This window comes from Acomys minous, assembly GCF_964271855.1.
Source record: "Acomys minous genome assembly, chromosome: 11".
NCBI lineage: Eukaryota > Metazoa > Chordata > Mammalia > Rodentia > Muridae > Acomys > Acomys minous.
The window spans coordinates 109,795,379-109,819,439 of record NC_140492.1 but is presented as its reverse complement, the minus strand read 5'-3'; the positions used below and the strand labels follow the sequence as shown (position 1 = coordinate 109,819,439).

Here is a 24,061-nt window from a genome sequence, read left to right as displayed (position 1 = left end):
AAAATAAATTTTTTTTTTAAAGACCAGTGGACATACCCAGCAAGAGCAAGGCAAATTGACTGGTTTCCTTCATAGTGCTAGGCAAACGCACATTTTTATCCACTATCAGTGGCTCTCGTGTTCCATTTTTAAAGTTTCAAGGCATATAATTACATATAGTCCATTATTGGCCTGCCTGATAGTTAATTGAGATGGCTGTTCTTGATAAAAGGACTGGTTGATGCGAGTGCTTACGAAAGAGTCGCCCTTTGTGTAGTGGGAATGGTGGCTTCCGTCCCCCCTCCCACCGGTGTCCGCTCGTCTTTAAAAACTAGACGGGAGATTCTGAGGCGTGCACCTGACAGTTGTGAAGAAGTCAAAGCGATTCGGTCTTAGTAAGTTCTGGCTTTTGCTCAAGCGAAAAGAAACCGACATTTACGAACGGCTTCAGGATTCCACTAAGGCGAGGAAGACATTATTTAGGAAGACCGTGATTTTAGCTATATTTGGGACAGGATGTCAGAGTGAACACAGGTGAACCTTCTGTCCTGTGATTTGTGCGCAGGCACCTTTGCTCTAGTTGGCCTAAATTATTACATTTTTAAGGAAAGAGCGCCCCCTACCGAGTAAAGCGCTGTCTGTCTTAAGCCCCTTTCCCTTCCTGTGGTGTATTTTTCTCACCCTGCCAGTTGACTCTAGTTAGTCTAGTTAGTCCACCTCGCAGTGTTCTCCTAAACAGCACTTGGCGAGTACTAACCGGCTCAGGTAGTTTTCTTTGTCTTGTTTCACAATGGACACGTCGCCCTGAGAGAAGACGAGAGCTATTCTGGAAAGTAAATAGGGGAGAGTGAGGAAGGCGTGGCCTGGGTGGAGCTCTGTGGGGAGGCTGCGTCCTCAGGGGGCGGGGCTACTGTTTCTACTGAGCTGATCCCTGTTTACAAGTCACTGCAGGGATCGGTTGCAGATCCAGAGACCTTCCTGGGTGGGATCCACCAGGGGCTTTTTCCTCCTCCTCCTCCTCCTCCTCCTCCTCCTCCTCCTCCTCCTCCTCCTCCTCCTCCTCCTCTTCCTTCTTTCTTCTTTCTTCTTCTTCTTCCTTCTTCTCCTTCTTTCTTCTTCTCCTCCTCCTCCTTCTTCTTTCTTCTTCTTTCTTCTTCTTCCTTCTTCCTCCTTCTTCTTCCTCCTTCTTCTTCTTCTTCCTTCTTCTTCTCCTCCTCCTCCTCCTCCTCCTCCTCCTTCTTCTCAGTAGTGGCAGACACGCCAAGGAACGCTACTTCACAGTGTTGCAGCCATCGTGGTTAGACTGTTGATACTCTGTTGGTGACGTGGCTTAATTAAATTACTAGGCGTTTAATCTTAGCTTTTCCTGCTTTGCTGGACTATACAAGCATAAGGTGACTTTTAAGGGATATACAAGCTACATGCTGAATTGATTTGTGCTTGATGTCTGTATTGTGCAGCTCATGAAAGGATGACGTATTAAGATCATGAGCTGATTAATACAACTATAGGAGCTGAAGAGTAACTGCAGTTCTCGAGGAATCTGACACCCTCTTCTGGCCACCATGCAGCTAGACACACACACACACACACACACACACACACACACACACAATAAATCCTTTAAAGCATCTTTAAATAAATCCTTTAAAAACAATGAGTTAGAACTTAATATAAAATGTTTCTGTGTATGAGTCAAAAAACGTCAACATTTGTCCCAAGCACCAAGTATTACAAGACTTTAGTCACGTGTTCTGTTGTTTGTTTGAGCTTAAGGTGATGAATGCTAACTGGCTCAATAGCAAGGAGTCCTGAGGAGACAGGCTTATGCTCTCAGATTAGCCCTCAGAAGGCTAGTGAGAGCCAGGTGTGCAGCATGTGCCTGTGACCCCAGCACCCGGAAGCTGAAGATGGGCAGATGGGGAGCCCTGGGTCGGCTCTGGTTTGGAGACAACCTGGGGCATAGGTGATCCTGTCTAGAAAGGTTTTTTTTTTTTTAATTAAAAAAAAAGTCATAATCTCTCTGATTTGGCACAGATTAAGCATTTCTGATACTGTTTACTCGATTCTCAGCAAAGTAGGCCAGGTGCCTACAAAGAGGCCTGTCCTAGAGAGTTCAGTGTAGTCCATCCGCCTGACTAGGGCTGTGACTTGGCCTAGGCAGCTGCTGTCTCCCTCCAGCCCCCTGATGTTTTCTGAGCCCCTGCACTTCAACATGGGAAATGGCTACGTGTCTTTTGGGGGGGTGGGGGGGGGGTTCAAGACAGGGTCTCTCTGTGTTAGCATTGGCTGTCCTGGACTCGATTTGTAGACTAGGCTGGCCTCGAACTCACAGCGATCCGCCTGCCTCTGCTTCCTGAGTGCTGGGATTAAAGGCCTGCGCCACCGCGCCCGGCCCTGGCTGTGTGTCTTTTAAAGGAGAACATTAATGATGCAGTAATTTTTTTTTTTAAGGCCACAACAGTAAGTAGCACTTGCTACTTTCTTGAACATTCTCAACAGTTCTGGATGTTTCTAAGAGAGCCTTTAAATGATGTCCATGCTCAGTAGTTAAGTCAGAACTGCTTTTATAACAGTACAGTGTTGAGTGTCCTCCTGGGCCGTGTCATCACAGAGAGGGTATTATCCACTTAGTTTCTGACTAGATGGTTATCATACAGGAGTCACACATCTAAAAACGCTGGTAACCAGGGTGTCTGCGGCTCTGGGAAGCTGTGTCCTTGTGCTCCAGGGAAAGTTGCACCTAGCATTTGACAGCAGCTATGTGACCCTAGTACCCACACTGTACAGCCCAAATCCCTGACGCCAGACCCCAGAGCAGCCGCCGCAGTGGTCTTCATGTTTCTAGTCAAGCGTTAACTTTCTGAGCCTGACGGGAAAAGGTGGTGCGGTAGGCAACGGTTCTGTTTGGTGCTTTCGTGTTTTTCAGATAGTAAATACTGTATAAGGAAAACAAACAAACAAACAAGAAGCAGCATGGATTAGGAGGAAGAGCACAAGGCTTTGAGGCCAGGAAGGCCTCTAAGTCCTCACTTACCTGAGAGTCCACCACACTACTCCATCTTCTGCAAGAGTCCGTGCTCAGCCGTGACACGGAGCCCAGCCCGACCCAGAGCCGTGCTCGGGCCTGGAGCAACACTGGCCCTGAGGAGGCCTCCACAAGGACAGCGCTAACAGCAGCGCGGTAGCCATAGTTACAGCATCTCCGTTATCTCCATTTTACGCAAGAGATTAACAGGCGGAGATCTGGAAGCTAACTTCCTCCTAACTCTGTATATACAGATCCATGCTGCTCTGGAACTGCCTTAGATGACAGGTGGCGTTAGCCCCACCTTTCCCGTGAGGAGGTTGAGGAACAGAAGTGTTGACTAACTTGGGCCTAAGTTACATGGCTAGTATTCTAGATTTGACCCTAGGCAGCCTGGCTCTAGAGCTCACACCCCTGGTCTGTAAGCTGATGTCTGACCTTGTCTACCAAATCCTGGGAAAATGCTTTGCAATCAATATTACATGCAATCAATATTATATGATTTCTGCTGGTTAAGAATCCCTTTGCTTTCTTCGCACTTTGAATAACATCACCCGAGCCCCACTTGTTCAGTGGTGCCTCTTTGATGGAAACTTCCCCCAGTTTTTCTGGGCTTGGTGGCTATTGTCCCATTGGTGCCTCTAACAGTCACGGCACGCACGCATACCTGCACCCCAGAAGGCTTCCTCTCCCCCTCAGTGTGGGCTACTGCGTGCCTTGGGGGGGGGGGGGTCTGTTGCCTTATGCTTTTTCTGGAGCTCACTGCCCCTCTCACTGTCACCATCACCTCCCTCAGCTGCCTTGGCCTCGAATCCTCGTCCAGGGCCTGATGCTGAGTGTCCTGACACGATTCAGCTACAGGGCAGTCACTGCCAGTGGCCCGGCTGCGTGTGCTGAAGGCTCACCAACGCCGTGTTCTCAGAAGCCCAGGGGCCGTTCCAATGGAAAGAGAACACTCCATACTCCCCTTTAAAAATCCGCACGCTGGGGCTTTCTTGAAACAGTAGAGAGGTTTTTAGAGAAAATGGTGGCTCTGAGCTCTTTTGGACTTGCTCCAGGGCTGAGTCTTTGGCAGAGAATAAACGGACTAGACTGTAGCTGCCGGGGATGGATGGAGTCAAGTCGTCTGAGGACCGCGTCCTTCATTGGTGGATTCAGATCTGGAGACTTTGCTGGCACACACCAGGGCACCTTTTCCCTCCCTGTTCCGGATCTTGCCTTGAAGGCGGTGAATTTTGTGACCACTTAAGCCCTATGTTACCAAACAAGACATGTGGTGTCAGGGTCTTCGCTGGGTTTTGCTTCTTAGGACTCTTGGCTGTTGGGACAGGGGCGTGTGAAAGTGAAATCCAGAGCAGATTTCTTGCAGCGTGGCCCATGGAGCAGAACTTCCTTATCAGACATGTTCTGCTAAAAAGCATGTCTGGGGAAAAAAAAAGCATGTCTGTGCTGCGTGGTTTAGAGGGCTGCTGCGGGCCTTCTCGCCTGCCCTGCACCTAGGTTCTCATTAGCGGCCCTGAGATAAGTCCTGCAGTGAACAAGTTGAGCCGTATGTCCCAGCTGGCGTTTCCTGGTCTGCACGCACAGGTGTATTTGGAGTCATAAAGCATGTCTCTTCTACATGCGTGGCTTCTGTGCGGTTTGCACGCTGCTCAGCACCTCTTGTCCCTCGATGATTCCCTGTCTGCCCTCACTGCCATTGGCAGTTGTTCAGGCACCACCACCTCAGTAGATCTTTCTAGAGCCTTCCATAGGTAAAGTCAACAGTGGATTGATCCTACTGTGGCATTATGGTACTTTTGAGTATTTCAGGGATGGCAGAGGTAGCGGGGTTTTTTTTGTTTGTTTGTTTGTTTATGTTTTTCCCCCTGGATTCTCTTAAACTCTGCCAACGCACCTTTGGTGCATTTATTCTTATTCTTCTGCCTAAGGCAGGTGGTTTGCTAGCATCTCAGGAAGCCAGTCTTCTAATTTTGAGCATCCTAGGGAGCACCCCAGAAGGAAGGGCTATGCCTGGCAGTCTCTCAGGGTGCAAAGAAGTCCTTTTAGCAGAGACCATAGTGGAGTTCTGCACTATACTTCAGCATTGAAATTTTAGAACATTTAAACCACATTAAAGGGTTTTATTACCATAGAAAAATAGTTGTTCAAAGTGTTGTGTATTTAACTTTTAACCACCTTTCCTAAAATATAAAAATATGAGTCACTTTCCTCATGACTAGCCCTGTTCATTGAGTCTCATAGAAAGCTGCAGGCACATTTGGAGAAGGTTCCAGACAACAGTCCACACGTCCCCACCACCACCTCGGGATCTTCTTGGTGTAAAGCAAAAACCACGGAAGAGCAGCCACCACCTCTGCCAGACGCCCGCTTTCTGTCACAGGCTCTGGCTGGGCTGCCTGCTTTCTGTCACAGGCTCTGGCTGGGCCGTGCTCCTGGACAGAGCCCTGGCGGGAGGTAGCACACTTACCGCCCTGCTGAGAACCTCACCACACAAGTGTTGGAGATCCAGTCTGCTCTACTGAAGTGTGAGATCTCACTAGGCTTATGCACTGTTGTCTGGTAGACTCTCCCAACCCTAGATGTGTCAAGTAGCACAAAGGGGCGGAGTCCTTGAGAGGAAATGGACAGCCAAACACTGTAAAGGGGTGGGGGGGGGCGCATCCTTTTCCTTGCTTACTAAGGGAAAGGATGCGCACAGCATCCCGTCCTCCTCACAAAGGCTTTTAAAGGTCCTCCTTCATCAAGTACCAAGGACACAGCCGGGAATAGTGTAAACACTGGAATTTTTAGCAGTGGATATCAAAAGAATTCGAGCTCTTCTGAGTGTTTGTTGGAAGGGAGCAAGTGGGACATGCGTTGATCTTAGGCTCCCTTAGAAAACACCGCGCACTCGGGAACTTATCTGCGCACAGTTTTTCTGAATTCCTGAAGAAAAGTGTGTAGAAGTACTGTTCCAAAGAGTATTTCTTTACTATGTGAGAAAGGACTTAACTTATTTTTAAGTAGTTAGTGTCTCAAGAATGGCCCCTGACCTTACAGCCCCTCTGTTCCGTCCATCGCTCGTCGTGAGACCACATTGCTTCCCTGCCACTGAAGCTTTTTCATACATTTCACACAAGGACACATTTCTGCCCAGTTCTATTTCCCACCGTCTGCATAACTCTTACAAACTGAAATTATAGTTTCTGGCTCCTGGCAAGCAGTGGGCCTCCGCTGAACTTGAAGACGGCGGCTGGCCAGTTTCACTTCAGTCTGGCTCGTTTCCCTCCCTGTCCGTACACACGCACCCTCACCCTGACAGCACATCTGCTCTCACTTCTTGCTCCCCACAGCTGCTTTCCCCAGAACCTCACCTCACGTCGTAGCTGTGTAGGGAGTTAGTAACCCGCTTCATCTTACCGCTTTCCACTTGTGCAAACTTCTTTTCGGTTTCAATAATAAAGGTGTGTTTTTGGGTGTTTTTGTTTTTGTTTTTGTTTGGTTTGGTTTGGTTTTTGAAGACAGGGTTTCTCTGTGTAACCGCTCTGGCTGTCCTGGACTCACTTTGTAGACCAGGCTGTCCTCGAACTCACAGCAATCTGCCTGCCTCTGCCTCTCAAGTGCTGGGATTAAAGGCGTGCGCCACCACGCCCGGCTAATGAAGGTGTATTCTTGTCTGCCTCCTCCCCAACCCCATTGCTTATGTCTGTTTGATTTGTCTGAATTGTCTTTTCCAACTTAGCAAGTCTTAAGTTCTGTTGCAATTTGATGTTTTCTTAACTTGTTAGTGAACATAATTGTCCCTATAACTTGACAAAGAGCACATGATTTATTTTCATTCATTTAAATTTGTTGTTATAGTCATCTAGTAACGTGTTCAGGAGAATTCTTTTCCCACGTGTAGGTACAGCATTTCCGTGATGTCACCATGAATTTCATGGCTTAGGCAGACTTACACCTGCCCTTGAATAACTTGAGCTTGGTGGGTTTGGCTGGAGTCTTCAGCTCCATTTCTGGGATACCTGGGGAGGGGCGGTGTTGCCAAGGAAACACCATGACCCAGCTTTTGCAGTATTGTTTCTTTCTTGGCCCAATAAGCAACAAGATTACTTGGAAAACTGGCATGCTCTGTTGTCTTCCACCTTTGTTTGTTGAAGCGGGTGGGGTGGTGGGGTGGAGCCTGTGAGCTGGTGATGGTAGCCACCGTGGGGTGGAGCCTGTGAGCTGGTGATGGTAGCCACCGTGGGGTGGAGCCTGTGAGCTGGTGATGGTAGCCACCATGGGGTGGAGCCTGTGAGCTGGTGATGGTAGCCACCGTGGGGTGGAGCCTGTGAGCTGGTGATGGTAGCCACCATGGGGTGGAGAGCCTGTGTGCTGGTGATGGTAGCCACCGTGGTGTAGAGCCTGTGAGCTGGTGATGGTAGCCACCATGGGGTGGAGCCTGTGAGCTGGTGATGGTAGCCACCGTGGGGTGGAGCCTGTGAGCTGGTGATGGTAGCCACCATGGGGTGGAGCCTGTGAGCTGGTGATGGTAGCCACCGTGGGGTGGAGCCTGTGAGCTGGTGATGGTAGCCACCATGGGGTGGAGAGCCTGTGTGCTGGTGATGGTAGCCACCGTGGTGTAGAGCCTGTGAGCTGGTGATGGTAGCCACCATGGGGTGGAGCCTGTGAGCTGGTGATGGTAGCCACCGTGGGGTGGAGCCTGTGAGCTGGTGATGGTAGCCACCGTGGTATAGAGCCTGTGAGCTGGTAATGGTAGCCACCGTGGGGTGGAGCCTGTGAGCTGGTGATGGTAGCCCCCGTGGGGTGGAGCCTGTGAGCTGGTGATGGTAGCCCCCGTGGTGTAGAGCCTGTGAGCTGGTGATGGTAGCCACCGTGGGGTGGAGCCTGTGAACTGGTGATGGTAGCCACCATGGGGTGGAGCCTGTGAGCTGGTGATGGTAGCCCCCGTGGTGTAGAGCCTGTGAGCTGGTGATGGTAGCCGCCGTGGGGTGGAGCCTGTGAGCTGGTGATGGTAGCCACCGTGGTGTAGAGCCTGTGAGCTGGTGATGGTAGCCACCGTGGGGTGGAGCCTGTGAACTGGTGATGGTAGCCACCATGGGGTGGAGCCTGTGAGCTGGTGATGGTAGCCCCCGTGGTGTAGAGCCTGTGAGCTGGTGATGGTAGCCGCCGTGGGATGGAGCCTGTGAGCTGGTGATGGTAGCCACCGTGGTGTAGAGCCTGTGAGCTGGTGATGGTAGCCGCCGTGGGGTGGAGCCTGTGAGCTGGTGATGGTAGCCACCGTGGTGTAGAGCCTGTGAGCTGGTGATGGTAGCCACCGTGGGGTGGAGCCTGTGAGCTGGTGATGGTAGCCACCATGCCCACCTGGAAGTCCAGCCTTGGCGCTTTACCACCTCCATGTTGGTAGCTTTAGGGGCTCAATGGCTGTGTGTTGATTTTGCAACATTTACTTTTGCTTCAGGGCAGTTTTTATCAAAGTCATATCTGAATATTCATGCGAATATTTATGATCAAGAATGATACCTTTTAGTCATAAAGCATTCTTGAGCAGATTGTACATTCTTGAGAGAAACCTTTTTGTTAATAAACTTTTCATTTCTAAATAATGTACTCTTGTAGCATTCTGTATAACTGATCATAAAGTTTACATGATGCCTAAATTAAATTACTGGTACTAATCATCCATATCAAAGGTGGAAGGATACCCAGCATAGGGGAACTGTGTAACTGAAATACAGTTTTCTTTTTGGTCCGTTAACTTGTCTTCTAGAGACTTGGGTTCAGAACGATGGTTCAGTGGGTAAAGGTGCTTGCTAGGAGCCTGACAACCTGAGGTGAGTCCCTGGAGCCACCAGTGGACAGAGAGAACCAACTCCCACGGGTTATTCTCCGATATTCTGTCTCTGTCTCTCTGTCTCTCTGTTTCTCTCTCTCTCTCTCTCTCTCTCTCTCTCTCTCTCTCTCTCTCACCCACACACACACACACACACACACACACACACCACGATAAATGTAAAAAAAAGATTTCAGAAAGGCATGTGGTTGACTTCATAGACTAAGTCATAGGTGATTGACAAGTGTGGAGTGGTGGGGGGGGGGGGTAGGCTGGAATACAGGAAAGTGACAGAGACCTGCCTCAAAAACAAGGCAGAAGAACTGATTGCTGGAAAGTCAATTGCCAGCTTCCACATATGTACCAGGGCTCACACATGCTGGCACTGATACACACATGCACACATACGTACATGCTGGCACTGATGTACTCATGTATACACACATACAAGCACACACATGTACATGCTGGCACTGATGTACTCAGGCACACATGTACATGCTGGCCCTTATGTGCACACACATACATGCTGGCTCTTATATGCACACACACACATGCTGGCACTCATGTACTCATGCACACACATGTACATGCTGGCCCTTATATGCACACACATACATGCTGGCACTGGTACACACACACAAATACAAACACACACATGCTGGTACTTACACAAACACTCTTACCTGGGATTATAAAATGTCAGAGAGCTACTCCTCAACATGCACCGCTTTTCAGATTCACCGTGTGTGAGTGCCAGTGTGTGTGTGTGTGTGTGTGTGTGTGTGTGTGTGTGTGTGTACCTACATGTGTACATACAAGTGCCAGCATGTACATAGTTTTTGTTTTGTTTTCGAGTTATTAAATGTACGTGGTGGCTTTCCAAACTGTCTCACCCAGTACTAACTTAGAAGTAGAAAGAACTTGTGGTACGCTCTGGCTCTCCTTGAACCTGTCTGCCTGTCCCCACAGGCACAGATGGATCTGTGGTCGGTGCTCCAGGCTCTGAGGGCTGCCCATTACTTCCCTAGGCCTGCCAATTAGAAGTGATGGCCATGGTCTCTCTTGCTCACAGAGGACGGGAAAGGACCTAGGCCCCACTTCCTGGGTCAGTCAGGGCGCCGGCGTTTGCAGTATGGCTGTGCATTGTGTGGTTACGGCCACACATAACCTCTGCGTCTCTATACCATGCTTTGCATTGCAAAACCCTAAATAACATGGTGGAGCCAGCTGTGGTGGTACACACCTCTAACCCCAGCACTCAGGACACTGAGACAGGAGGATGAAAAGTTTGAAGCCAGAATGGCCTGCATAGCAAAACCCTACTTCAGAACAAAAAGGAGAGCCGCTGCAAGGGCTCAGCTCAGCTATGACTCCTCTCTCACCCAAGCCTCATGTCCTGAGTTCGAGCCTGGGAACCCACATGGTGGAGGAAGCAGCACTCGGGAGGCAGAAGCAGGTGGATCGCTGTGAGTTCGAGGCCAGCTTGGTCTACAAAGCAAGTCCAGGACAGCCAGGACTACAAGAGAAACCCCCCCCCCCCAAAAAAAAGCTAACAGTCACACCTATAATCCAAACACTCCTGGAGGCTGAGGCAGGAGTAGCCTAAGCTACAGAGTGACACTACATCTAGAAGAAAGGAAAGGAAGAAGTAGTCACAGGTCTGTTGTTGTTGTTGTTGTTGTTGTTGTTGTTGTTGTTGTTGTTGTTCCAAAGAGAATGTTCATCCAAGGTAGGAGACATTAACTCATTTTTTCTTGTAAGGTAAATAGGCATCCTTTGGTTTTATCTCTCAAGGCCGAGTGTTACTGAATAACAGAATAAAATCTATGAACTTGCCTTGGTAGTGTGAGCCGTTACCTCTGGCGTCAATGGAAGGACTGCCCTTCCCTGTGGCTCTTCCTGCTGTGAGGGGGGCACACCCATCTCAATTTTGAAATACAGATTTTGGGGGTTTCAGTTTCGCTTTTCTGTCTGCACATGTTCACATCTAGCACCTGCAAGGACTCATTTCCTTCTGTCACCTGTAGACAAGCCCCCATCCCCCTTGCTTTGCTTGTCTCTCCCGTGCAGTGGGGCAGTGCGAGTTGGGCTCCTGAGAACCAAGCCTAACTCCGCTGGAGCAGCTGGTGCTGTGCCCTGTGCAGGGAGGGCTCCTCAGTCACCACTCACTGCCGCTCTTTCCTGGCCTTCAGTTTCTGTCCTACACTGGCTGCTATCTGCCAAGGGGGAAAGTAGTTCCTCCCTCACTCTCCGCTCTGCTTGGTAGCAAATGTGAGGGCTTACACATGGCTGTGAGCTGCGTTTGTCTCAGATAACCCAGGACTTTCCCGCGGTTCCTCTTCTAGACACCAGGCCAATCAAGAGCTTCCTTTGTATGGTTGTCCAGAGTCTGCACTGTTAAAAAAGTACTGACCTGCGCCAGTTACCTAAGCTGTCCGTAGCCGGAGTGGTTGTGTTTGGACTTTACAGTTTTAGTAGCTCTTGTTACATAGAAGTCCTCTAGCAATGAGAAGGATTGGTGCGCTCCTTTCGTTCTGGTAGTAAAAGGGTTGCCATCAAAAAAAAGAGCATTGAGCCAGACGTGGTGGTGTACACCATTAATCCCAGCGCTCAGGAGGCAGAGGCAGGTGGATCGCTGTGAGTTCCAGTCCAGCCTAGTGTACAAAGCAAGTCCAGGACAGTCAAGGCTACACAGAAAAGCCTTGTCTAAAAACCAAAAAAAAATCCAGAGAGACAGGCGGGAGGGAGAGGGAGGGGGGGGATGTGATTGATGTAGCCCAGGCTAGCCTGGAGTTTGGAATCTTCCTGCTTCCGTATCCCAGGTGCTGGGATTACAGCGTTGTGTCCCAAGACTGGTTCGCACAGTCAGGCTGGTGCCTTTGCCTGCTGCGCCGTCCATCTCTCCAGCACACATCAACCTTTCTGCAGTTATGTAGCCTGTCAGGGATTTCTCCACGTCAGTAGTCAACACAGTATTTCCAGGCCGGGATTCTGAGTGCCATTGAGAACCTTGCACGAGTGTCCTTGCCATGCAGGGCTGAAGTCACAGTCGAGCTCTTTGGGATTTTTCACAGGGAGTAGAGTGTGTTAAGGTGTTTCTTTCCAGACTAGACACTTTTGATTTTATGTGTAGATTAATTTAGGAATGATGCAAACTCCTCTTAATAAATAACGTTGAAATCTTGGCTTACCTGATTAAAGAATCCAGAAAGGAAAAACAAAAAAACAAAAAAACCCGCTTCCCTCGCTGAGACATGCCTATGCCCCTAGGGAGTTGCAGCTTGTCCCTTGGGGCAGTGTTAGGGTAGCACTAATTGTCTTAATAGCTGCCGAGGGACCCAGTGCAACCCTTGTGCCTATTTTTATTGCTTCTCCCTCATTAGCTATTTCCTCCCTGAGGTCTGACTCTCCACTTTGTTCCTTCTTTGTTATTTTGATGCCATCCTTTATGCAGTGACACTTTTCAGGTGTCCCCCCTTTCAAATTCACAGAGTGAGCCATACAAGATGTACACTGCCATCTCAGTATAGAGTGTCTTCAAACCACGGCAAACTGTTAGACCAGCCAGCTAGCAGCTCCAGGATGGGTTCAGTGCACAACAGAAGGAGAGCCCCACTTCCTCTCTCCCTCCCCCCCTCTGTCTCTCTCTCTCTCTCTCTCTCTCTCTCTCTCTCTCTCTCTCTCTCTCTCTCTCTCTCTTTCTCACACATACACACTAAAAGATACAGTGTATCAGGCCCAGCACACTTGGCACTGCCCGTAGGAAAATGGTGAAAAACAGGTAGCCCGTCCTGTAAGATCTCCCAGTGATGTGAGGAAAGCAGAAATTTAGCTACTCAATTTTACATCGTATTACAGTGGATATGAAGCCTGCTATAGACTATAGAGTTGTGGTAGGGAATCTTATACTGAAGACTTGGGAAGATAGGAAAGAGTATTTCTAGCAGGGGAGAAAATACAGATATATATTGTATGTATGTGTATATGTGTGTATGCATACTATCCGCAAAGACGTGTCTGACGCCGTGCTTGCCGTGTACCTCCTGGCTCCAGAATAGAATGCCAGTGTTTCACCACAGCCGATGAGCATTTCGTCCCTGCTCCTGTCTACCCTGTTTTCCCTTTGTTTTGCTGAAGCTGCTGCTTCTGAGCTGGGATCAGCTGGGAAACTCCTAAACAAGGTCATCATTTCTGATGTTTCTACGAGTGCTTCCCTTTTCCTGTCAGGGTAGAAAAATCATTATTCTGTACCTTGACTGGCTTTCCAAAAATAGTTACTGAAGTCAGCTTAGAACTCTAAAATTCGATACTTCTCCCAGAAGACAGGTACTTAGCCTCCCTAGGAAGCAGGCTTTGAAGTCTACCCAATGTGTATGTGGGCACGCACATCCGTGGAGACGGTGTCCATGGATGGAGACTAGTGCTCTTGCACAGCGTGGCTTTCTGCCTATTAGCCATTGTCCGATTAGTTCCCCAAAGCTCCTAGCTCAAAGATTCTCTTAATTCCGTTACTCGGAATTAAGACTCGTTACTCTGCAGTGAAGGTCAAGACGTTGGTAGCAGGCCACTTCCTCTCTCCAGTTATGGAGTACAGCGAGGGCTCCATCGTAGTGTTCACGTGCGTTCCAGGAACGCGCAGACTTAGTGTTCACGTGCGTTCCAGGACTTGATCCTTCAGGCAGTGATTTCAGGATATTGCTCCAGTTAAGTCCCGTGCAGTTTGTCCTGTGCAGTCATTATAGAAGATAAACATACCTGCCAGGTTTTCTGTACGTTGACATGAGTAATTAGAAACTCTGGGTTAAGGGTAGCAAGGCACTTGCCAGATATTTGTTTCTTGCGTATTACAATATTGGCGTGCTGGGCGGTCTCGGCTAAAACAGCGGCTAACGTCTTGGATTCATCCTGGCAGCTGCTAGGAGAGGACCTGCACTGATAGTATCACTAAGCCTACAACCTCCATGTAAAGCTTTTTTTTTTAAGATGCTGTTAAAATTGATACCACTGAGTAGTAGCCACGTTAGACACGATAAAGCAGAATGTGCATTGCTTTCATGCCTTACCCCAAATCTTTGTTTTTTTTGAGACAGGGTTTCTCTGTGTAGCCTTGGCTGTCCTAGACTTGCTTTGTAGACCAGGCTGTCCTCGAACACACAGCATCCACCTGCCTCTGCCTCCCGAGTGCTGGGATTAAAGGCGTGCGCCACCACACCCCACCACCTCAGATCTTTTTATGCGTCTCATAGCTATCTTTTCGGGTACCTGGAAGCAGCTTGTAAAACAACCTACTTGTCCTTGGAGATGATTCCTTGTGTCTGACTCTTCTCTTTGTCCTCTTTTCTCCCTCGGTTTTAGTCGAGAGATGGAGAATAAAGAAACCCTCAAAGGGTTGCACAAGATGGATGATCGGCCAGAGGAGCGGGTGATCAGGGAGAAGCTGAAGGCGACCTGCATGCCTGCCTGGAAACACGAGTGGCTGGAGAGGAGAAACAGGAGAGGGCCTGTGGTGAGTGCTCCCGGGGCGGAAGTGAGAAGCTCCGCTTCCTGTTTGCCTGAAATAAGTCCTAACCAAAGGTGCTCATTAAGCTACTTAACTACCTCCATAGGATGTGTTAATGGAGTGCTTAAAGCAACACCGCCCTCTAATGCCAGTGTCTGTACCCTGAGGAGTTTCACACTGGGCTTTCTGAATAACAATTCTAACTTACCTGAGATGTCTTATGTCTGATAAGGTCTTAAGAATCTTATTTCTAGAAGTCTTTCAGGAAAGCAGGGAGGAGGGTGGGGGGGGGTAATCAGATTAAATAGACCCAGGGGTTAAAGATAAACTTTTGTCACAAGAACAACTAGGTTAAGATGGATAAGGACACTGCGCCCTGAGCCGGACTTTCTGCGCAAACGGCTGAGGACCTGAGGACGCTGTTGTGAAATGCGCTTCTGCATTCATGCAAAGGAAGAGGTGCCTTGCGCCAGTCTCTCCGTCACATTTGCCTTATGTTTCTCTTCTGAAGTAGAGATAGCAATGATAAGATTTACTACACTGCAGCCAGGACCTGGCTAAACCCTGCCACGAATTTTCTAGCCTTCTTCTTCATCCCATTGGGCCTGTTTTAAGTTTAAACAGACCAAACATGAAGATAAAAATTTCAAGTTTGAAATTTTATTTTGCGTGTCTTAGTAGTGTGTTGCCTGCATATTGTCCATGTGTCATGTACATAACCTGGCACCCACAGAGACCAGAAGAATGCCTCGGATCCCCTGGGACTGAATTCACAGAGAGCTGTGAGCCACCATGTGGGTGCTGGGATTCAAGTTCGGGGTCCACTGGGAGAGCAACAGCCAGTGTCACTAACCACTGAGCCATCCCTGACCCCACAGAAGTTTAAATTTAGTTGTCAGTCACATTAGCCACCTACATACAGTTATGTATGTTGACAGTTTTGACAGCATTGGTTGACAGTTAAGAGTGACTAGTGGCTGCTCTGGGCCAAGGTGGCCACCACTGTCTGAGGACTGGGTCCAGTCAGCTTGCAGCTCGCAGCTAACTGTTCTAGTGTGTCGGCCTTGAGGCTCTGGACTCCCTCCCCTCACTGCTTTCTGTTGTGCAAATGTCACAGGAAAAAAATCTAATTGTCTCTCCCACCATCTTTTTTTTTTTTCCCCTACCATGATGCTTAGCTCTGCCTCTGCATGCTTTTCCTTCACGTGAAGCATGAGGCGGGGCCCTTCACCCTCTTAGTCTTTGCAAAAGACGGACAAATCTAGAACCATGCCTGGACATTTTTACCAAAGCAGCTGCAGAGGCGGCAGTGAAGAGGAGCCTGTCTCTGCTGGGTCAGAAAAGAACCTGTGAGCAGGGAAAGCCTTCGGAAGTTAAAGCGTGCCCTCTCCAGGCCCCTGGAGCCGGAGTGGTTCCTCAGTGTTGTAGAGCAAAACCAACCACATTTACGCTAGATCGTTTAAACACAACTTTTCCCCCCTCACTATCTACTTTCCAGCAAACACTTAACTCCCTTGCCTGTGTATGTCGGCAGCAGGAACGAGAGGAGAGATGTGTAGAATTGGGAGCATACCATAATAACCCCTGAACAAAGTTGTCCACCCTGCATTTGATGGCTTACAGATTTCAAATTATCCTTTAAGAAGTTTACTGCCTACTTGGGAGGTCTAATTGTGTTTGGTTTTATTTTTTTATTCAGTTTTATTCAGAGAAACCCTGTCTCAGAAAACAAACAAACAAACAACAGCTTTAAGGAATGTAGGCTGCATTGTGTTTCTGAGCGGTAGAATTTTAACCGAAATTTAGAAGATGGGGGAGTCTTCCTCAGGTGAAGTCGTGCTGTACGGAGGAGGAGGTGCGCGAAGGCGTAGATGTCAGCTGTACTGAGGACGCAGCGTGTCCAGCTTTGGTCTGAGAGGCCTATATTTAAACATGGCAATAGCAGCAGCAGCAGCAGGCTGTGTAAATTGCATGTTTCCAGTTTAAGAAATTGGTCTTTAAGCTCGAAGCTTCCCTGGCTTTTTCCTGCCCCTTAATCATTCTTTTCCCCCTTGGTCGTGAGATTCGAGCCTAGGGCCCCGTGCGTGTTGTGCGATCTCTGCACCACTGCGCCGTGCCCCCCTGGCCTTCCCTGGCTTCTTGAGCTGCACCTTAGAAATATTGTAAAACGACATTTTTTATAATAGTTTAGTATCATTGAACTGCATTTGACTACTTAAATTAATACCCGTTGTTATATATTTTTAAATTTTATTTTATTAATTTATTCTTATTACATCTCAATGGTTATCCCATCCCTTGTATATTCCCATTCCGCCCTCCCTCCCATTTTCCCCTTACTCCCCTCCCCTGTGACTGTGACTGGCTCAAACTATGGCACCAGCCAAGGACAATACAGGCCGTAAACTTCAAACCCCTACCCAGATCTAGCCAATGGACAGGACATTCCCGACAGTTGAGTGGAGAGTGGGGGTCTGACTTTCATTGTTATATTTTTTATGGCCTACATTTTTTCAAAATAAATACAAAGGAAAAGATCTTCAGCTTTATTGAATAATTCTTGAAATGCCAATCTTTTTGCATTTCTAGTTGATTCTGAATATTAAATCAGCTAAAGAATGCAATAAAAAACAACTAGTAGTTTTTCTGTAATTAGGCGGGGTAACCTTAATCAGTATAAACACAAAATAATGACATTTGTGTAAGTAAAAATAGTCTCCCAACACTAGTGGCATAAAGTAATACCAAATAAAATGGGACCTGTTACCTGATATATTTGTAGTAATTAATAGAGTATAATTACCCAAATTCATTTTCCACTCTATGATGTTCTAGTGTACTTCTTGTATATTGTCAAGTAATCAAAATGATAAACTCCCTTCTCTTCAGGTGGTAAAACCGATCCCTATCAAGGGAGATGGATCTGAAATGAATAACTTGTCAGCTGAGCCTCAAGGAGAGGGCCAGGCGAGCTCCACCTCACCAGCCCCCAAAGGCCGGCGCAGCCCGTCACCCGGCAGCTCCCCGTCAGGGCGCTCAGCGAAGCCTGAATCCCCGGGAGTGAGACGGAAACGGGTCTCCCCAGTGCCTGTAAGTTAAGATTTGAACCCAGTTTGTTCCTGTCGGTCGTTTTTCATCTTATTCACCACACTGTGTGCCACAGAGCAGCAGTTTTCAAAGTGTGGTCTGGAGACTGACGGCGGACCCATGAGAGGCTTCGTGGGGTCTGTCAGGCCAGAGCCAGCTCTGTACTAAACCCACTATGTCTCAGCCTGCCTCCTCTGTACACCAGTGACTGTCGAGGTGCTGGTGCGCTCGCCCCATTTAACACTAGGCTACGGCATTAGGACTGTGGTCTCCCTCTATTTGCCTGTATTCACTGTGTGAATAATCAGTTTTGTTACGGCATCTTCATATCTCGTGCCCCGAGCATTACCCTACCTTAGAGAATTTGTGTTCTTCGTTGCTATATACTGTTTATGAAAGAAAGGGCTACACTGATTTAAGAATACCTTTGTCAAAGAGATAGAAATTACGTTTTTTTAATTTCACCGATTATTAAACCTTTATTCTGTGATGCCTGGTAAAATGGGACATTGCATGAAGCACCTCTGCCATACATTAAAGTATGCTCACCGTCTCAAGGAAAGACACCCGTGCAAGTGTTGGAGTTGCAAGATGAGCTAGTCATGCTGTTTGCATGGAACAAAATTAAAAGAATGGCTAACAAAGTATGGTCCGTCAGGCATGTATTTAGCAGACGTTTCCCCTAACGTGAACTAAATGAACCCCTCTCTTCAAAGAAAATAAAGTATTTTTATCTACTGATAAAGTTAAGGTTCCAAAGCAAAAAAAAAAAAAATTAAATTTAAATTTAAAACAACTTCCACTGTGCTTGACGGTTTCTCAGTATTTAGACTTTTCTGAGACACACTAGTATTTTCCAGATAACTGGTACATGTTGAAACACTCACTCATAGGGTCCATCCAGGCTGTGAAGTGTACCATCTGGGTGTAATATGCCAGTTAGAAACTATTCTTTCCCACTCATGGCTACATCCATGAGGCTGGAGAGCTCAGCAGCTCAGGGCACTTGCTGCTCTCCCCAACGCCCACAAGGTGGCTCCCAACTGCACGAAACCCCAGTGTAGGGGAGTCTGGTGCCCTCTTCTGGTTTCCTGGGCATTGCACATACACAGTGCACATGCATGTAGGTAAATCTTACACACATAAAATAAGTAAATAGATCTAAAAGAAAGTAGGGCCTGCTGTTTGAGCTTTGAGCTTTGGGTGTGATGGGCACATATACTATTGTAGAAAACAGGCATAATTTTATGCAAAGGCTCTCAAAATACTCCTTCCTTTGGTAGCCAGATTCTTTTTTTTTTTTAAATATGTCTACTTTTACTCAACACATATCACAGCAGACCAAATACACCTTTTTATATTAAATCAGACATAAAAGAAATAAGACAGCAAAAAAGACTGCACGTGTGAAGAGCGGGTGAATGAGTGGCAGCGAGTACAAGGAAATGTTAGGTTTCCCTCACGGTCCCTAAAGCACATAAGTCCATCCAACGTGCACTTGTATTGCTAGCACTGTAACTGTAACTAAATCATAACACTTGAGCATTGCAGACAGGAGCTTGTCCCTGCTCCTGATAGCCTCTGCTCAAGGCAAGGCTGCTTCTCCACTCATGGCTGCTTCTCTACTCGTGGCTGCTTCTCCACTCATGGCTGCTTCTCCATTCATGTTTCATTTGCAAAGCAAAAGCCATCTGGGCAGCCTCAGTCTACCTCCTGGCACACAAGCTCTTCTCAAGCCCCCATTCGCCTCTTGGTTTCACGAGGCACCAAGGAAGGAGCACCCTGACGAATATGAACAGAATCCTGTCTGCCTGCGCCACCTCCCCAACCACCCTGCTCTAAAAGTGCAGTAAGGCCAAGCTAGACGCCATTAGCTGGAGTTGTTTCTGTACTTGGAAATCTGAGCTTTAACCAATCACAGACAGACAGCCTATTTGTTATGTAACTAAGGTGTGCCTATCACACACACCCCAATATGGCAAAGGCTCGCCATAGCCGGTCCAGCAATTGCTTCACGTTGCTTTGTGTTCAGCCTATAAAAAGCTGGCTAAGTCAGCTCCCTGAAACTCTAGGTTTTGACGGCCGCCCAATTCATGGCATGGTTCTTCGCCCGAGTCAATTGTTATCTACAGTTTTCCTGCTAACAGCAGCTTCTTCATTAGCCGGAGGCAATCACTGGCCTATTTCGTCTATGTGTTTGCCTTTTATGGGTAGTATTTTATGGCAGGCACCTTTGACTTTGGTCTTGTCACAGCATGCATCAGTGCTCCATTTTCAAGTGTTAAATATTCTTCTGTGCGACTGAATACAGCATTCTGTTCACCCAGTTGTGTGTGGGTATGTTTCGACTTCTCTTGAGTTCATCCCTAGTGGTGGGAACCTGTCACACCGTTTGTCACAACAGCTGCACACTGTACACACCGCCACAGGGTGTTGGTCTATTCTGTCCTGAGTGTTCAGTTCAGGCATCTCCACCAACTGTAATTCCGACTGGGCGCTGATGACAAGAAATGAGTGGCGTGGCGAGTTTGTGAGTCTGACCTCAGGAGGTTTTAGTCAGCCTGCAGCAGGGAGTTTTGGAGGAGGAGTCTTAGCAGTGTGGCTGGGGCGGACTCCGTGGCAGTATTTGTGAACGCAACCGAGAGAGCCACAAGCCCGGAGACTGCGTGTCTACATTTACCGCTGGACGTGGCGTTGGGTGGACGTGCTGGCGGTGGTCACGCTTTATGCCGTTAATTCTGATTTACCTGGTTCTCTAGAAGAGCCAGGTTTATGGAGGAGTTTGTAAGATGACCCATCTGGTTGTCTCTCAGGCAAAGAGTCATCATGACTTCTAGGAATGACTGAGATTCTGTGAGTCCTAAAATCAGTGTGTCGGATAACTCCCATTTTGCTCTCTGTTACACTTCACACGTGAAATTTTTTTTTTTCTGGGAATATAATCCACCTTATGACTTTCTGTTTTTGAATGTTAATGTCTTATCAAGAAGTGAGACATTTACCTAGTTTAAAAACAAAAAACAAAAACAACCAATGTTGTAAAGTTTCAGAGCGGCAGGATCACACCGCCCCGGAGAGCCCCGTCACCAGATGGCTTCTCCCCGTACAGCCCAGAGGAGACGAGCCGCCGCGTGAACAAAGTGATGAGAGCCAGGCTGTACCTCCTGCAGCAGATAGGGCCCAACTCATTCCTCATTGGAGGAGACAGTCCAGACAATAAATACCGTGTGTTTATTGGGCCACAGGTAATATTGAGCACTGTCTTATATCTTATATGGTTCATTTTTAAGTCTATGTACTGTTAACATCATTTAAGAGAGAGAGAGAGAGTGTGTGAGTCTCTGTGTGTGTGTGTGTCTGTCTGTGTGTGTCTGTCTGTCTGTCTATCTGTGTGTGTGTGTCTGTCTGTCTCTGTGTGTGTCTGTCTCTGTGTGTGTCTGTCTGTCTATCTGTGTGTGTGTGTGTGTGTCTGTGTGTGTGTCTAGAAGTTGAATGCACAGCTTTCTGTTGACTATCCGAGTGTTACTTCAGCCCCAGACATAGGTTTCTTTTGGTCTTCCCTTTGGTGTTTTTTGTTTTGTTTTGTTTTTGTTTTTGTTTTTGTTTTGCAACAGGGCCTTAGTATGCCACCTAGCTTGCTCCAGATTCACTCTGTGGCCTTGGCTTGACCTGAATTCACAGTGATCCTCCCGTGTCTCAGCTTTGCAAGTACTAAAGTTACAGGCACATTTGCGCCTGGCTCTCCGTTCTATAAGGCCTGGGATGAGTTAGTTCTGTTTCGTAAATTAAAGTGAGCTTAAGATGCATCCAGGCCTCGTATGATGTTTTTGCCATAACTTAATACCTTGAGTAAAATAAATTTAATCTATTGACAACATTCGTTGAAATAGAATCAGTGCGTGGAAATACCTATGTCTTTACATGTGAGAATAATGAGGAATATCAGTAGAAAGCTTAATAATAAAACCGACTTAGAGACGCCAGAGCAGGCTAGACATCGTTAACCCTCCGGTGTCCTTTCTGTTCCCCAGAACTGCAGCTGCGGCCGTGGAGTGTTCTGCATCCACCTGTTGTTTGTTATGCTCCGCGTGTTTCAGCTGGAGCCTTCCGACCCGATGTTATGGAGAAAAACTTTAAAAAACTTTGAGGTAATTTTTTTTTTTTAATATGCAACTCTAGGGCTAAATTGGCAACAGATTTGTACAGCACATGTTGAAATTTTTCCAAGAGCGCTGACTTTAAGTAGACGGTGACCATGTTGGACATGCAAAGCCACGTAAGAGTTATCTGGCACCTTCAAAGGTTCTTTGGGGATTTGGTGTGATAAATGGCTTGAGTTTTCTTCTTCCTAAACTGTAACAGGCAGTCAGCTCTGGCTTGCTGCATAAAAAAAAAAAATCACTGCCCTTAGTAAATTGCATTTTTTTGTTTGTTTGTTTGAAGTTCTTAAATCAGCTTTGTGCAAAACGTATGCAAATAAAGATGAATAAATTCACCTCCTCATATGCATAATTGTGGCACCAATATCATTGACACTGTCTTTCTCCAACGTCAGGTTGAGAGTTTGTTCCAGAAATACCACAGTAGGCGTAGCTCGAGAATCAAAGCTCCTTCTCGGAACACCATCCAGAAGTTTGTCTCACGCATGTCAAATTCTCACACATTGTCATCGTCTAGCGCGTCCACATCTAGTTCAGAAAACAGGTTGGTACTCGCCACAAAGCTGAGCCTCGATCCCGTGTTACCGCCTTAATTTTAGGAACAGTTTTTAGACCTTACTTAGCTAAATTGCTATGCAATGATAAAATTATTGACTCGGCTTCTTATTTTTCATGCCAAAGGCAAAGGCTGTTTAAGGGTCACTCGGAGACGTTTTGCTCTCCACACCGTGGCGTTAGAAGTGATGTATTAGGAATTGACGTAATGCCCCATTCTTGTGAGAAAGCAGGTGGTGGGTGTAAGTAAAGAATTTGCCATGTCAGACGTTCCGTTAGCCCCACCCCTGATAGCGTTATTTCATTCTATTCCTTTGCTAGGTTGATTTTTATCACTGTCCTACAGACAATGAAGCTAAGGCAGTGTAAAGTAGAAGGAAACATCTGTTATTCTTTTATAAGTAAATTATATACAAGACAAAAGTGTTTCCCAAAACCATTTTCAAATACCAGATTTTTCTTTCTTTTTAAGATTTACTTATTTATTACGTATATAGTGTTCCGCCTGCATGTAGCACCTGCAGGCCAGCAGAGGGCACCAGATCTCATTATAGATGGTTGTGTGAGCCTCCATGTGGTTGCTGGGAATTGAACTCAGGACCAGCTGGTCCTCTTAACCTCTGAGCCATCTCTCCAGCCCCCAGATTTCAATATAGATCTTTAATTCTTCGTTGATAGATGTTTGCAGAGGACCCTCCCCTGGGAGAAGAGAAACATGTTCTCGTTAAGTAGGCTGGTCAGTTGTCGTTAGGTACGGTGGCCGTGACTCACGGTTACTACTTAAAGTCTATGATGTTTCACAAACTCGTGCTGGAAAGATGACAAAGACGAGCTCTGAAGGATACATAATGCAGCCTAAAATAATAAGTGTGGGTGTTTTCAAGTCTCTAGTGTTACATGGAGACCATACCTGTTCGATGTAAAAATGAGATGGCCCAGTCACTGCAGAAAGGAGACAGGCATCCGTGCTCCTGGGCACCCTGCTTTGAGAAGCTCAGGCTGTGTCAGGTCACCATCCTCATCCCATCGTCTCCATCCCATCACAGTCTCTTAAGTATGGTATCCGCCTCAGAACTAGCCAAGCGTCAGGAGGCGGTGCTGACGGCCCAGAGTGTACACACAGATGTATGAATGTTTCTGAGTCCGCTGTCAGCCGATTGACTTTAGAATCCTAGAGTGTTTTGTGTTATTTGTGAAGCTAAAGACCTTCTGGCTTGCTTAGACATGGCAGAGCCGGAGCAGGTGCTGTGACTCGTTTAAGAAATAGCATGGCCAGGATGTGGGGATCCTGATTCCTAGCCCAGGCCTCTCTCTCTCTGTGTTACCCTCTGTCTCTTCTAGATAAATGGGAGCATTGGGAGCAGGGTGGTGGAGTTGGTCTTTCCTTATCAAGCTTTCCGAAACCAAACTTACCTTCTGCTTTGTGTTGGAGAAAGAGAATAAATGTTTAAAGCTGGTTAGCCAAAGCTTAAGTCAGAAGTTCCTAAGGTGAGCAAGTCACCTTCTTACTATGGGACAGGATTTGAGGTTCCCAGATCATTGATGTATCAGCGGGTAGGCACAAAAGCTTAATTGTCATACTGTAATACACTGTGCATGTTTTTGTTCCTGTACTCAGATATTTTTAAGGAAAATCTAATGGAGATTCATCTGGGGATCTAATTTTATAAAGATTTCAAGTGGTATTTCAAAAGAAAAGAAAAAGGGTAGAGTCAGGAGACGTGGCCCAGCAGTGGGCTGCTGTTCCAGAGGACCCAGGTTCAGTTCCCAGCTCACACATGGCAGCTCACAACCATCCATGATAGCTCTGATTCCAGAGGGTCTGACACCAGGCACCAGGCATGCATGTGGTGTGTACACACACACACACACACACACACACACACACACACACACACACACACACACCACTCATATACATGCAATAAAAATTC

General features: G+C 47.3%; 1 protein-coding gene across 2 annotated transcripts in view; it reads left to right on the top strand.

Moving 5' to 3' along the window:
- The window catches only part of MAP3K1 (mitogen-activated protein kinase kinase kinase 1), a 70,764-nt gene that overhangs the window by 22,587 nt on the left and 24,116 nt on the right, over positions 1-24,061 (top strand). For both annotated transcript variants that reach the window (XM_084802493.1, XM_084802492.1), the window contains exons 2-6: positions 14,181-14,331; positions 17,215-17,415; positions 20,457-20,657; positions 21,444-21,560; positions 21,968-22,116. In XM_084802493.1, the coding sequence (XP_084658619.1) occupies positions 14,188-14,331; positions 17,215-17,415; positions 20,457-20,657; positions 21,444-21,560; positions 21,968-22,116 (812 nt within the window). In that variant the 5' untranslated portion in view covers positions 14,181-14,187. The remainder of the gene's footprint in view (positions 1-14,180; positions 14,332-17,214; positions 17,416-20,456; positions 20,658-21,443; positions 21,561-21,967; positions 22,117-24,061) is intronic.